Raw genomic sequence first — 15,677 nt, forward strand, 5'->3', positions numbered from 1 at the left:
TTTTAAGATTTTTAAGATTTTTAAGATTTTTAAGATTTTTAAGATTTTTAAGATTTTTAAGATTTTTAAGATTTTTAAGATTTTTAAGATTTTTAAGATTTTGAAAATTTTGAAGATTTTGAAGATTTTGAAGAATTTTAAGATTTTTAAGATTTTTAAGATTTTTAAGATTTTTAAGATTTTTAAGATTTTTAAGATTTTTAAGATTTTTAAGATTTTTAAGATTTTTAAGATTTTTAAGATTTTTAAGATTTTTAAGATTTTTAAGATTTTTAAGATTTTTAAGATTTTTAAGATTTTTAAGATTTTTAAGATTTTTAAGATTTTTAAGATTTTTAAGATTTTTAAGATTTTTAAGATTTTTAAGATTTTTAAGATTTTTAAGATTTTTAAGATTTTTAAGATTTTTAAGATTTTTAAGATTTTTAAGATTTTTAAGATTTTTAAGATTTTTAAGATTTTTAAGATTTTTAAGATTTTTAAGATTTTTAAGATTTTTAAGATTTTTAAGATTTTTAAGATTTTTAAGATTTTTAAGATTTTTAAGATTTTTAAGATTTTTAAGATTTTGAAAATTTTGAAGATTTTGAAGATTTTGAAGAATTTTAAGATTTTTAAGATTTTTAAGATTTTTAAGATTTTTAAGATTTTTAAGATTTTTAAGATTTTTAAGATTTTTAAGATTTTTAAGATTTTTAAGATTTTGAAGATTTTGAAGATTTTGAAGATTTTGAAGATTTTGAAGATTTTGAAGATTTTGAAGATTTTGAAGATTTTGAAGATTTTGAAGATTTTGAAGATTTTGAAGATTTTGAAGATTTTGAAGATTTTGAAGATTTTGAAGATTTTGAAGATTTTGAAGATTTTGAAGATTTTGAAGATTTTGAAGATTTTTAAGATTTTTAAGATTTTTAAGATTTTTAAGATTTTTAAGATTTTGAAGATTTTGAAGATTTTGAAGATTTTGAAGATTTTGAAGATTTTGAAGATTTTGAAGATTTTGAAGATTTTGAAGATTTTGAAGATTTTGAAGATTTTGAAGAATTTGAAGATTTTGAAGATTTTGAAGATTTTGAAGATTTTGAAGATTTTGAAGATTTTGCAGATTTTGAAGATTTTGAAGATTTTGAAGATTTTGAAGATTTTAAAAATTTTGAAGAATTTAAAAATTTTAAAGATTTTGAAGATTTTGAAATTTTCAATATATTTTGAGATTTTTGAAATGTTTGAAATTTTTTAAGATTTCGAAGATTTTGAAATTTTTAAATATATTTTGAGATTTATAAAATGTTTCTAATTTTTAAGATTTTGAAAATTTTCAAGATTTTTATCCATAATCCACGTGGACACTTTTCTTAGAAAGATCTAATAAATATTGAGTAGATATTTAAGCTTTATGGTAAGTTTTTTTAGGAAAAAACATTATAAAGAAATAACAATCTAGATAATAGATTTCCAAACATTTATCTGAAACAATGTCATTTTATATTGTTGGCACGAGAAAACATTGCACAAGTGCACACATTTTATAGTGCACTCAAAAAAAAAATCAAATTCTAAAGAAAACAATTTCTTTGTTGTCCATTTCACAACCCTCAAGTTGGGTCTGATGTCACGGATTGTAACCCACTTGGTAAGCTTTCCGTTAGCGTAACTACGTCCGTCCGTAACTCACCGTTCACCAACTAGCGTATTTTTGACACCTATCGATCACGCCGTAAAAATATTCATTGCTATTTGTAGATTTGTAGAAATTTTTGTTTGTAAAATGACAATTTATTAACAAATTGTTATCTTTATGTCTTCCTCCAGGGCTACACCACACCGGATGGCGTCACGACGACGACGACGACAACGACGGCTACCGCTGGAAGTAACGGCAGTAACGCCTCTGCCGTCACCGCAGCCACTAACGGTGATAACCCTAACTCCAAGCGACCGCCACGTAGTTCTAACCTCAGTTCCACTGATTGCTCCCCCTCTATCCCACCCTCTAAACCCACAGCCGTCAATAACAGCAAGAACACCAATGGTCACCTGAACTCTGTAAATAACAATAGCATCACCAGTAACAACAACAACAACAATAACAGCACGAGTGTAACGCTGAATAACGGACTGAACAATACTCGTTACAACCACAACAACAACCTCCTCAACAACAACAACAACAACAGCAATAGCAAAGACCACAACAACGGTGGCTACCACGGCGGAACGGCCAACACTTCCGGCACGTCGTCGGCCTACTCGTCGCAGCCACCGTCGCTGAACCAGTACGATCGCCGGTCGCCGGAAGGCAAGGACAACGACTCGTTCCTGAACGAAACGACGCCCGCGGTGGTGGCCGGAAAAATCCTCAACGGTAACCATAACAACAACCAAAACAACAACAACACTGTCAACAACAGCAAGATACTAGCCTTATCACCTTCCGCCTCCTCCTCCGTTTCGTCCTCAACAGCCGCAGCAGTCAATGGTAATCTAGTCAGTAGCAATAGTAGTAGCAACAACAACAACACCAACAACAACATTCCAAATGCGACGGCCACGGCCACCGCCACCGAGGTGTACTCGACCTCGAACAACGAGAACGGCAAGATCAACGTCCAGGTGACGGTTCTAGTGGGTGAGTACACGGCTTTTTATGTTACTATTGGTTCGCTTTGCGCTGATTGTGTCATTGTGTAGTTTCGTCCTTCTCTTCGTACTGTTAAAAACGATGTGTTGTTTGGGGTTAAGTTTTAAAATTGTTGGAAAATGTGATACATTTTCACACCGAATATGACATAAAATACTCTTAATGTGTAGAATGATTAAAATTATTTTGCATTTTAAAATGAACCCAATCATATGACTCGAAAAAATAAAAGATCAAGACCTAATTGAGTTATATTTTAAACCAAGACAGTAAGCAAAAGAGAAACGCTCTTCCCCCGCACTTTCTTTGTTTCTTCTGGATTACTCCTGTTTGCTCTTGGTTTGCTCTAGTTTACACTTGCTCCGAAGCAAACGGAAAAGCTAAGCAAAGAGAAAACAAGATGAAGCAAGGAGAAAGAGAGATTTGCTCTCTTGCTCACTGTCTTGCCCAAAGATGGAATCAAAATCAGGAGACGGGTTCATATTCAATACAAATATTATTTTCAATCATTACTGTGGTTTTAAAATTTAAAATCATATTGTAATTAAAAAAAAATCGTTGCAATTTTTTTCTAGTGATGTTTTTGTTTTTACGTCTTTTTACAATTTTAAAATCATTAAAAATACACAAACAAACGTTATCTAATGTATTTGTTTCACGGAGATAAAAGTTTTTGAAAAAATAGTTTTTTTTTAAATAGGTGTTCTTTAGAATAATTTTTAAAAGCAATGTTAAATTTGTAAGCAAAAGGGACATTTTTTTTATTGCTCGGCAACAATTGCTGATATTAAATGTTAAAAATTAAACCTCTGTAAAATTATCCAATCTTTAGAATTACGAAATTTCAGCATTAAAAATAAACAGGGGCCAAAATCACAAACGTCGACCCTTTCGAAACGTTAGCCTTGTATATGAAAATTTTTAAAATATTTTTTTCGAAGATTTGGAAAATTTCACATTAATGTTATTTTTCAATTTTTGCCGAACTAACGTCCGTTGAAAAATGAAGGCTTATTGGAAGACAACTAGACAAAATATGTTTTCCAAATTTTAATTCAATACAATGTTCTATCTCAGAATTTTTATTTTCAATAGTGCTTTAAAAAATAGTTTCGTTGAATGTTTTCATTTAAGAAAATTTAGGCGACTTTGATTTTACTGTGTTTTTTTTTACAAATTTCTGCCTAAAAGTGTGCGTTAGAATGCACTAAAAATTAACCATTGGTAAGGTTACATTAAATGTTCAATTTGAAAAAAAAATCTAAATTAACTTTATATAAAATTTTAGGAGTAAATATAAATTCAAATAAATTTTAGCAACATGCATTAGAAGTTTTTTACATAGAAATATAAAATTTTATTGTTTTGCAAGAAAACAAGGTGCACAAATTTGCAACAAAAATTGTTCTGCTGAAAATGCCTATAAATCTGAAGATATTTTTGAATTATGTTTCAATAATAATTAAAAAATGTTACGTAAAAACTTATTAACACTGTTTTAGTGCAACATTGTCCAACGAATCAGATGATGCAGCGAAAAAAAAGCAAGACACTTTGAGAGAATTAAAATAATGCTATTTTCCAATGTTCCTTCAGCATAGTTAACTAACTTTTAAAACTTTTTCGAAATTTGCTGAAAACTACCTTTTAAGATACTTTGAACACTTCTCTACCAAGGTCAGTACGGTACCATACAATTTTGTTTGAATTTAATTAGTATTTTTCATTTTACAAAAAAAAAATCTCAAACCTATCAAAGTCACTCCGGCTACCAAAAGAGTTATTGTACTTGTTAAAGGGCTATCTTTTGAAGTTATTGCCGTACAGGGTGACGACCTTCCAGGGTTTCAACCAAAAACTAACTTTGTTGGATGACGTTTTAGGGCTTTGGTGTCTTCGGCAAAGTTGTAGAGAAGAAAATTTCATGGAAGTTTGTCGAAGGCGCCAAACTTTTAGCTATTAACCTACTCGAGCTATACGCCATTTTCGCAAAAATGGTCCAAAAACACTTTTTTGGTGATTACTCAAAATGGTAGCATTTTAGCGGCCTACTATGTTCTGAAGAGTTGTTTATGACATAAAATTACACATCTTTGCCCAAAACAGCGGAAGGTTTTAAGCCTTTACTGAGGAGTTATATCAATTTTAATGTGATTTTGTGCCTATTTTCAAGTTGCCGAACAATGCACCTGAAAGTACACACTTTCAAATACATTTCCAGATTTAGGAATCTAATTGAAAACGTGGTAATAATCGGTAAATTGAAGTTTAAATGGATCGATTTTTATAGAAAATACACTGTCTATGCTTAAAATTATGACACATTATAAAATAATGGATTAAAACATGTTTAGCCCAAAATTTATAAAGTCTAAAACTTTAAATAATTCTTCGTATTTATATTAAGTATTTCCTTTTATATTTGGTAATTTTTGAAAAGTTGTCGTATTTTTATATTTTTAAAAACAAACATAAAAAAAATAAAAAAAAATGCTTTCAAACCTAATACAGTATGCACTGCATTTAACATTAAATTTAGTTTGTGATGGGGGAATTTTGTTTGCAGAGCTATGGGATTGTAAAGAAGCTTGATTTTTCAACAATCAGACTGTTGAACGTCGATTAACAATGTATGAAAAATTTAAGAATAACATTAAAAAAAACAATTAGATATCTATTTATATTCAAAACAATGATTAAAGGATCAGTTTGAATTTGTATCACAAAATGGCCAAAACTAAATCGTCTGGCTTCCATGAATCTTCACTGCTCAATTAATTCTACATACCTGAACACCAAAAAACACATCGTTTAATACTTTTCCCTCAGCTGTCCTTTCTTTCCTCCATTATGCATTGGCTAGCCTCTACCATTTTATTTTATTATTATTTTTTTCACACCTCCCACACAAATTCTCCAGACACAATAGATAGAGAACGAGCTACTAAAAACAACTTGATTCTAACGTTTCTGTATGTGTACGGCGTATGTGTGTTCTTCTGCTGCTGTTGCTTTTTGCATGAACCTGTCATATTTATTAACCCCCCTTTCTCCTCTCAATTTTCAACCCTATTATCCAAACGCTGTTGCTTTTTCTTGCCTTTAACAAAATTGTGCTAGCTCTGACCTTTTTATCCTTCCCATTATTATAAGTTGATATGTTGTTCTGTGTTCCTATGCTGGCGGTAAATTTCAATTTGTGTTGAAATGCATGTACCAAAACACGCTTCTGGGTTGTCCCTCTTTTTAGGGGAGGATCCGAGGAGGGTAATATTAAATATTCGTGTGAAGACCGGCAAAGCGACCAAAGACAAAAGAGGAACGACCAACCGTAAGGTTTGGTCCCAGCTGGTCCAGTAACGCACAATCTGGCCGGGTCCATTAAAATGTTTTTTTTTTTTTTGTATAGAAATTTTGCATGAACTCTGAGCGATCTGAAGAAAAAATCTAAGTGGAAATCGCCTGAATGTAGGCAAAAGACTGTTAAATTTTTGCCGCTAGATGGCACTGCTCCTAACAAAAATTGCATTTTTCCCAAATTTCAATCGGCTTAGGCTCACAAAGAGTTTGAACACACATTTTTTTCCGCTAGAACCGACGACAAAAGAGCAGCGAACGAAAGAAAAACCCCGGCGACAACAGCCAAAATGTCCCTGGTGGACTATTGTTGCTGCATTAAGTGGCCCGGGTCCAGGGCCGATGTCGTTCATAATTATGGCTGGGGTGGGACCGACCGTTCAGCTGGCGATGGATCTTTTTTTTTTTTGTTTTCCTTGAAAATGGGAATATCTCGTCTTTGTTGGCGCGATGAGGTGCGGCCTTTTTTGGTAGATTCTGGCTGAATCTGGGCATAGATGGCGGTGACGATGATAAAGACATTAAAAAGTTGAATGGGAAAGTTTTGTTTTGGTACCTGTGGGATGATCGTCTTTTTTCGTTTTGTTTATTTGTTTTTTTGCAAAATAAATTTTGTTCAAAGGTTTTAACTCCTCCCTGCTTCATTGTTTTCCAAAAAGTTATCGAGCAAAAATATAATTATTATTGAAAATATAATTGTTTACTGAAAACAATTGAAAAATCATGCATTATTTATTTTAGTCAAGGGTATTCAAATATACCTTAAAAGCAAAACATGAAATTTGGTAAATTGAATATTAATTTAATATGTTTCAAATTCTAGGAATATAAATCAACCTTGAATTGAATTATCCAGTCATGCAATCTGCCCTCGCTACACAGCAAAAAAATCCGATGGTAAAATCGCATGCAAAAGCATGCACATCACCTTCGTCAAAAAAGACACTTAATAATACATATTGCATGTACAATTTTTGTAAACACAAAAAAAAGTTGCAACCGACGGGATTCAAACCCAGCACCATCTGTAAGGACTGGCGCCTTAACCCGCTCGGCCATCAGACCGATGAAAATCTGTTAGGATAAACGCATATATGAGCTTGACATTTCGGTCAAGTAGGTTTCCCATACTGATGGGCTACATATTTCAGGGTGTAATATTACATAGAATTTCATAAAATATGCAATTTTTTTTTTTACACCAAATCCTTTTACACGCAGCTGGATTACTTCTTTTTATGTTGTGTAGACAGCGAGTTATAAAATTGATAGCCTCATTTTTAGAAATGCAACTTCCGTTGAATATTTCATGAAGATCCTCTCTGAAATGCACGAAACGTCCCCCCTCGACCACTATCAATCAACTGGGATTATCCGCGATTCCAATCGAAATTTTTCTCCTTCCCACCAAACTCACCCAGCCATCATCGCAGCAAGCCACAGATTGTTGTCCATGTTTTTTTCCGCTTCGTAGCTCAACTTTTGTGCCGAAACTTTTCCTCTTCCTCCTCCCACCACCAAAAGTCAAAGCTTGCTACGATTTTCATAGTAGGGTATGGTAACCCCTTTTCCACTGTCGGCTTTTCGGCGATTGAGTTTTGCAGTGGATTGTTTTGGGGCTAGAGCTTGTTTTTTTTTCTCGGGGAAGTTTCTTTCCCGAACAAGTGACTCTTTTCCGGAAAAGTTTCGAAATCGAATTTCCCGGGGGAGAATTGAGCAAAAAATTGAGAAGCAACTCTTTGCTTGCTCATGCGGCAAAGGTGAGCTGGCGAACTAGAACCATATTTTATGTGGCTTGTTGGAATTTGTAATCTGGAAAATATTATTGCTTTCAAATTAAGGGTAAATCATTCAATTCAGAATATTTTACGATTATACGATTTTACAGTCTGAAAGACTGAAGTACATTTTTTAACAATCAATCTCTTAACAATTTAATCAAGTGCCTTCGATTTTTAAACCGTATTTTTTTCTAAAATGTAATGCAAAAAAACATAATATCCACACGATTCCACTGTAGAAACCCCTTTCATTCAATCAAATTTATTAACCAAGGCAGACTTTTGCTCCGCTCTCAACTCATAACTCATAATATAGAATTCGTTTTTCCTTTTTCTTCCCACACAATTTCCTTCCAGAATTCAGAAATTCTGGTTAAAGTCGGTTCGTGAAAACCGGTAAGCCTTAAAAATTGGCGAAAAGATTGAAATTATTATTGGAAGGAGAATTTACGCATTTTTATGGATTTTTCAAAAAACTTTATTATTTTTATATTTTTGTTTTTTTTTTTTTGCCTGGCGTGAGCTACACGAGAAATCGCGGATAGTATTTTGGGGACCGACCATAAACCAGGTTGACACTTTTTTTTAGAAATCTCGACCTTTTATCTCTTTTTTTTAATTATAGCCGGAATAATTAGAAATATTATACAAAAGAAATTGACAAATTGATTGATGAAATTAAAAACATATGTCTACATCAGAAAAAAATATATTTTCGAAAACATTAAAAAGCAGACGAAAAGATCTTTATACTAAAATTAAATTTGACGTACAGTGACGCAGAAGAAAAAAAAAACGATTTTTTTTTTAATTTGACTTTTTGTTTCTTAAAGTTAAATTAACAAAATAGGCTAATCGAATAATAGCATCATTGGTGCGCTGGAAGTGGGGACGCGAAATCGTGATTATTCAGGTTAATTTTTTGGTGTGCTTTTGTGTCGCTGTTCGTATCGGATGAGTGATTGTGCTAATCGAATAATAGCATCATTGGTGCGCTGGAAGTGGGGACGCGAAGTCGTGATTATTCAGGTTAATTTTTGGTGTGCTTTTGTGTCGCTGTTCGTATCGGATGAGTGATTGTGCTAATCGAATAATAGCATCATTGGTACGCTGGAAGTGGGGACGCGAAATTGTGATTATGCAGGTTATTTTTTTTTTGTGTGCTTTTGTGTCGCTCTTCGTTAGGGGTGAGTGATTGTGGTGATCGAATAATAGCATGACCTACTGAATAAATTGTGTCTTGAGCGTAATTTTCGTTGAGTAATTGGTGTTTTTTTGTAATTTTTTTTTTTTTGAGATCTTAATTAATTGTTTTGTGATTTTCAAAGCCCTTCCTATATCATCGTTGATCGGAAGGCACGGCGTCGGGTAAATTGTGTATAATGTTTTGAATAAGGTTTTATTTCTAATGGTGAAAGCCATTTCTATATAATGATCGAAAGACGCACTGACATTTTGGATTAATTAATAGTGCAGTGAAATAATTGTGTGTGAGTGACTTTGTGTGTTAACCAAAAAGACCTTCCCATAGCATCGTTGCTCGGAAGGCTCGCCGACGGGTCTGTTATGAAAGTCCTCCCCATAGCATCGTAGCTCGGGAGGCATCGAAAAGCCAATACCTTATCCTACTAACCCAAAAAATAATAATCACGTGATGCTTGAAGGAGATGCTGTGGATTCAACGGTCTCAAGCGGTATCAACAAGTATATAGCGAAAAACTGTGTGCTTGATGAGTCTGCAACTTCAACTATCGGACTAACATTCCTCCCTTTCGTTGAACTGCAGGCTTCTTGGGAGGGCGCCGGTATTGACTAATAAAGTCGGGGTCTTCAGGGGTTAAACAGTTAACGGATGGTTGGCTCCCACTGATCATTTTTGATTCATTGTTTAACTTCAGCTGATCTGTCAATAACGGAGTAGCAGCTCATTGGCAGTCAACCATGCTCATGCTCATGCTCATGCTCAAAGTTAAATTAACAAAATACTTTTTTTATGTCCGAGATTATTTATATGTTTTGGGGGACTTAAAAAAAGTTCCAAATCTGGTACCGGACTTTTAAACATTTGAAAAAGTGATGATTTTTGCAAAACAGCAAAAATATGTTCAAACAAAAATTTAAAATTCATTTTAATATAAATGTTCGAAGAAAGGTTGAGGAAGTTTCCAACAATTTTCCTTTCAAGACTTTGTCGATCGGACAGCGGTTGCTTAGGCATAGCCTTTTAAAGTTTTAATTTAAAAAAAAGGGTTTCTCAGTGTTGCTAAATGTTAGCAAAATTTGTTCGATTTTCAATGTGTAAAAATTAAACTTGTTTGAAATTGCCTCCCTTTTCAATAAAACTTTTTTTTTTTAAACTCAGGTCTTACATTTAAAAATGGCTTATGAGATTTTCAACGTAGAGCAGTTCTCTACTAAATCGGCATTTTTTTTAATTTCTGTATTTTTTAATCCGGCTGAAACTTTTTTGGTGCCTTCGGTATGCCCAAATCATTCGTTTGTCCTTATAATTTTCCATACAAATTTGGCAGCTGTCCATACAAAATGATTTATGAAAACTCAAAAATCTGTATCTTTTAAAGGATTTTTTTTTTTTTTTGATCGATTTGGTGTCTTCGGTAGGTATGGATAAAGACTTCACTGAAAAAAAATGATAAACGGTAAAAATGTTGCTGGTAGTTATAAATTTCACTTTTTGTCCCTAAAACTTTATTTGCAAAAAAACATTATTTTAATTTATTTTTTGATATGTTTTAGGGGACATCAGATGCCAACTTTTCAGAAATTACCAAAACGGGCAAAAAATCTTTGACCGAGTTATGATTTTTTTTAATTAATACTGATTTTTTTTTCAAAAAAATCGAAATATTTGTCGCAAACATTTAACATTAAGCCCTTTTGAAATTTTAGTCTTGATTTCAAATTTTTGAAAATATTGTTTTCAAAAAGATCAGAAAATTTCACGAATGTTTCATACTTTAACATTGAAAACTGGACCATTAGTTGCTGAGATATCTACATTAGAAAAAAGGCGGGTTTGAGTAAGATTCAGAAAACATCAATTTTCCTGTTTTTAAATCTTTGCCTGGCAATATCTCAGCAACTAAGGGTCGTGTCAACGAAGTTTAAAAACGCAAAATATAGATTTTTTTCTCAGCTTTTCAAAATATGTTTTTCAAAAGTGGGCAAACATGTGTACTAATTTTTAAAATTAAAAACTGCGACTATTTTCAAAAAAGTTACCTGAAAATAGCTATAACTTGAAAACGGTGCAGTTTATCAAAATTTCACTAAAGTACTTTTTGATTGCAAATTCGATTTCACATCGAAAAATTAAGTTGAAATTTTTTTGCGACCAGTATGTTGATTTTTGAAAAAAAAATAGTATTGATTCAAAAATTCATAACTCGGTCGAAGATTTTTTGCCAATTCTGGAAATTTCTAAAAACTTGTTCCCCAAAACTGTATCAGACAATGAAAAAAAAAATTAAAAATGGTTTTTTTTTGGAAATTAAGTTTTATTGACAAAAAGTTAAATAAAAAATCACCAAAAAAATTAACCTGTGAGCAATTCTCTACCAAAACCGGAAATGGATTTTATTTGTATTTTTTGATTTGGCTCAAACTTTGTGGGGGCCTTCCCTATGACCAAATATGCTATTTTGTGTCATTGGTTCACCCATACAAGTCTCCATACAATTTTGGCAGCTGTCCATACAAAAATGGTATGTAAATATTCAAACAGCTGTAACTTTTGAGTGAATTTTCTGATCAATTTGGTGTCTTCGGCAAAGTTGTAGGTATTGTTGAGGACTTTTGAGAAACAAATAGGTACACGGAAAAAAAAATTTGCACATTTTTTTATCAACTTTTTTTTCACTAAAACTCAATTTCCCAAAATACGTATTTTTTGATTTTCGAGATTTTTTGATATGTTTTAGGGGACAAAAATCCGCAACTTTTGAGCCATAGAGAAACATGGTCAAAAAATCTGCCGCCGAGTTATGAATTTTTGGAAAAATAGTGATTTTTGGAAAAAATCGAAGTTTCATGCAAAAACAAGTTTGACATTATTTTTTAATGCAAAATTGAATTTGCAATCGAAAACTACTTTACAGATTTTTTGATTAAGGGCTCCGTTTTCAAGATATAGCCACCGAAAGTTTGATTTTAGCGAAATATTTGCAGTTTTCAATTTTTAAAAATAGTGACCATGAGTGACCATTTCTAAAAATATTTTTTGAAAAGTTCAGAAAATTTGCTATAAAATTGTCTAAGAGACATTGAAGATTGGACCTCTGGTTGCTGAGATACAGCGGCACGAAAATTGAAGTTTTCTAAGTCTCACCCAAACAGCCCACCATTTTCTAATGACGATATCTCAGCAACTAATGGTCCGATTTTCAATGTTAATATATGAAACATTTGTGAAATTTTCCGATCTCTTCGAAAAAAATATTTTGAAATTTTTTAAAACAAGACTAACATTTGAAAAGGGCCAAATATTGAATATTACGCCCATTTAAAATGCTAGTCTAGATTTCAAAATTTTCAAAATATTTTTTTCGAAAAGATCGGAAAATTTCACGAATATTTCATGTGTTAACATTGAAAATCGGACCATTAGTTGCTGAGATATCGTCATTAGAAAATGGTGGGCTGTTTGGGTGAGACTTAGAAAACTTCAATTTTCGTGTTTCTTTTTCTTTAAGCCGCTGTATCTCAGCAACCAGAGGTCCAATCTTCAATGTCTCTTAGACAATTTTATAGCAAATTTTCTGAACTTTTCAAAAAAAATATTTTTAGAAATGGTCACTCATGGTCACTATTTTTAAAAATTGAAAAACTGCAAATATTTCGCTAAAATCAAACTTTCGGTGGCTATATCTTGAAAACGGAGCCCTTAATCAAAAAATCTGTAAAGTAATTTTCGATTGCAAATTCAATTTTGCATTAAAAAATAATGTCAAATTTATTTTTGCATGAAACTTCGATTTTTTCCAAAAATCACTATTTTTTCAAAAATTCATAACTCGGCGGCAGATTTTTTGACCATGTTTCTCTATGGCTCAAAAGTTGCGGATTTTTGTCCCCTAAAACATATAAAAATCTCGAAAATCAAAAATACGTATTTTGGGAAATTGAGTTTTAGTGAAAAAGTTGATAAAAAATCTGCAATTTTTTTCCGTGTACCTATTTTTTTCTCAAAAGTCCTCAACAATACCTACAACTTTGCCGAAGACACCAAATTGATCAAAAAATTCACTCAAAAGTTACAGCTGTTTGAATATTTACATACCATTTTTGTATGGACAGCTGCCAAAATTGTATGGAGACTTGTATGGGTGAACCAATGACGCAAAATAGCTTATTTGGTCATAGGGAAGGCCCCCACAAAGTTTGAGTCAGATAAAAAAATACAAAAAATAAAAATGGTCGAAATCGGCCGATTTCGTAGAGAGTTGCTCCTGTATCATTTTCCCAGTGTAGTCCTTATCCATCCCTACAACTTTGTCGAAGACACCAAATCGATCAAAAAATTCCTTCAGAAGATATATTTTTTTTCATTTTCATAAAACATTTTTGTATGGACAGCTGCCATATTTGTTTGGAAAATTATAAGGACAAACTAATGATGCAAAATGGCTTCTTTGGTCATACCGAAGGCTCCAAAAAAGTTTCAGCCGGATAAAAAAATAGAAAAATTCTTTAAAGCGCTGCTCATAGATGAAATTATCGGAATTTTTTTCAAAAATATTTTCAAAAATTGTTCAATTGTTTTCAAAAACTATTAAAATAATCGAAAAACAGCTTATTTTTAGTTGAAATACTGAGTAAATCTAGAAGGTTTTTTTTTTATTTTTCCTTCTCTTGCCAAATCCATTGCTAGAATATCCAATTACATCAAAATGAATTATAGTTCAAATCATAGTTGAAAGTAACTCCAAAACTCTATTAGGTTATAAGAAATACGGAATTGTTAATTGATTATTTACTAATAAAATAAATTAAATTGAAAAAAAATTTGGTTGAAATAATATTTCTGTTAAGTATTTTTAGATTTTATATTGAAAACTGAAGTCAAAAGAAGGATCTTTATTTTTATTAAAATTCACATTTTTCATAAAGTCATAACTCAATGACAACCTTTTTGGCCTTTCTTTTTCTACAACTCAAAATTTAAGGATTTTGTCCTGTAAAAAATATTTTTTTAAAAAACATAAAAATACAAAACATTGTGGCAAAACAAAATTCCATTGACAATATGTTAATTAACACCATTTTTTCTGAATATTCCTCATCAATATCAACAACTGTGCCGAAGACACCAAATCGATCAGAAAATGTGTTCAAAAGATACAGATTTTCGATTATTCACGTATCATTTTTGTATGGACAGCTTCCAAAATGCACTTGTACGGCCGAACCAATGACACAAAATGGCTTCTTTGGTCATAGGGTAGGCCCTTACAAAATTTGAGCCAAATCAGAAAAAAAGGCTCTCATGTCTTTTACGTCGCTTTGTCAAACAGAACTATGCAATAAAAATACTTTGCTACCTTTTGTTTACTTATCCGTTACACGCTTATGCTAAACTTTGTGTACTAACTTTTGCATGTTAATTTTTAATAAAAATAATTTTCCCCAAATAAACCGACTAAACCATTTGTAAAAAGCAACAAGCAGAAACAACAATTTTTCTTCTTCTTTTTTTACATTTCCCCCCATTTCCGGCGCCATCTTCCGCGACTACACACTGAACAAAATCAACTCAAAACCAAACCAAAAATAAATAACTACACGCACACCACCACCACAACCATACACACCAATCGAACCACCCCAACAACAACAACAACCAAAAAAATCATCTCACCAATCACAAGATCCATCTGTCGCAGGAACGCTGGCGGACCTGAAGAAGCACCGCTCGCAGAACCGGTCCAGCGTCAGTCCGGAGAACGGTTCGCTGCTGAGCGCCCAAGGTCTGACGACCAACGGCAACGGCCAGCCGCTCGAACTGTCGCTGGTGTCAACGGGGACCAGCGACCACTACTTGGCTCACGGTAACGGCGAAAAGTCGGCCATTTCGACGCTGAGCAGCGCCACCGGAAATGGCGTGCTGGCGGCGGATGGCGGAACCGCTGTCCACACCCCGAGCGGGACGCTCAACAAGTTTAGCGGAAACACGAGCGACGTCGTCAGTGACAGCACGCGGTCGCGGCGGTGCTGCGTGCTGATGTAAGTAATCCAAGATGGCGGCGGCCCAGCAGCTGTCAAACTAGGATTAAGCGGCACCACACTGTAAGTTGTGATTTGTAGGTTAGAGTTTTCTTTCGTTTATTTTTTTGGTTTTGTCGCCTTTTTTCGACCATGGCGCGCAATTGTGTGTGAAAATTGATGCGAAACTTAACCTAGGTTTTTTTCCGTAACCGGTTTTGACGGTAAGGCCTGGCGCGAAAACCAAAACTAGATATGTGTGCATGTATATGATTTCCCCTTAGTATTATTTGTATATTTTCAAAATTAAGTAGAAACTCGAGAGCAAGAGGCACCCTCAAGATTCATCATGTATTCAGTATTCAACGCTTAAGTACTTAAAATATATAAATGGCTTTATTTACCCAATTTCTCCGCAAGCAGATTTGAGCGTGTTTTGATTCGTTTTCCATGGCCTACGTTTCCGACAGTGTATGTAGATTAGCAAGGTAAGGCGGGTTTTCAAGCTGTCAAAATAGTTAATTAGCACGAAACCCGGATTTTATATGGAGATTTTCAGAAAAGTGAAAATTTTACCGTTTTCCGGGCAAATTTGACCGGATTTTTTTCTGAGGGGCTGGTAAGCATGCCAAACTGAACCGAAACACGCTTTTAAAACACAAATATTTTTTCACAAA

At 33.0% G+C, this 15,677-nt stretch overlaps 1 protein-coding gene across 9 annotated transcripts in view; it reads left to right on the top strand.

Moving 5' to 3' along the window:
• LOC6052639 (protein phosphatase 1 regulatory inhibitor subunit 16B) overlaps positions 1 to 15,424 on the top strand; it is a 224,324-nt gene extending 208,900 nt beyond the window's left edge. For 6 of the 9 annotated variants that reach the window (XM_038252239.1, XM_038252237.1, XM_038252241.1 and 3 more), the window contains 2 exons: positions 1,813 to 2,629; positions 14,667 to 15,424. In XM_038252239.1, coding sequence (XP_038108167.1) covers positions 1,813 to 2,629; positions 14,667 to 15,025 — 1,176 coding nt within the window. In that variant the 3' untranslated portion in view covers positions 15,026 to 15,424. The remainder of the gene's footprint in view (positions 1 to 1,812; positions 2,630 to 14,666) is intronic. The other 3 variants (XM_038252246.1, XM_038252245.1, XM_038252242.1) reach the window with 3 other exon arrangements.
• Positions 15,425 to 15,677: the final 253 nt, after the last annotated feature.

The sequence above is a fragment of the Culex quinquefasciatus genome, chromosome 2, assembly GCF_015732765.1.
Source record: "Culex quinquefasciatus strain JHB chromosome 2, VPISU_Cqui_1.0_pri_paternal, whole genome shotgun sequence".
NCBI lineage: Eukaryota > Metazoa > Arthropoda > Insecta > Diptera > Culicidae > Culex > Culex quinquefasciatus.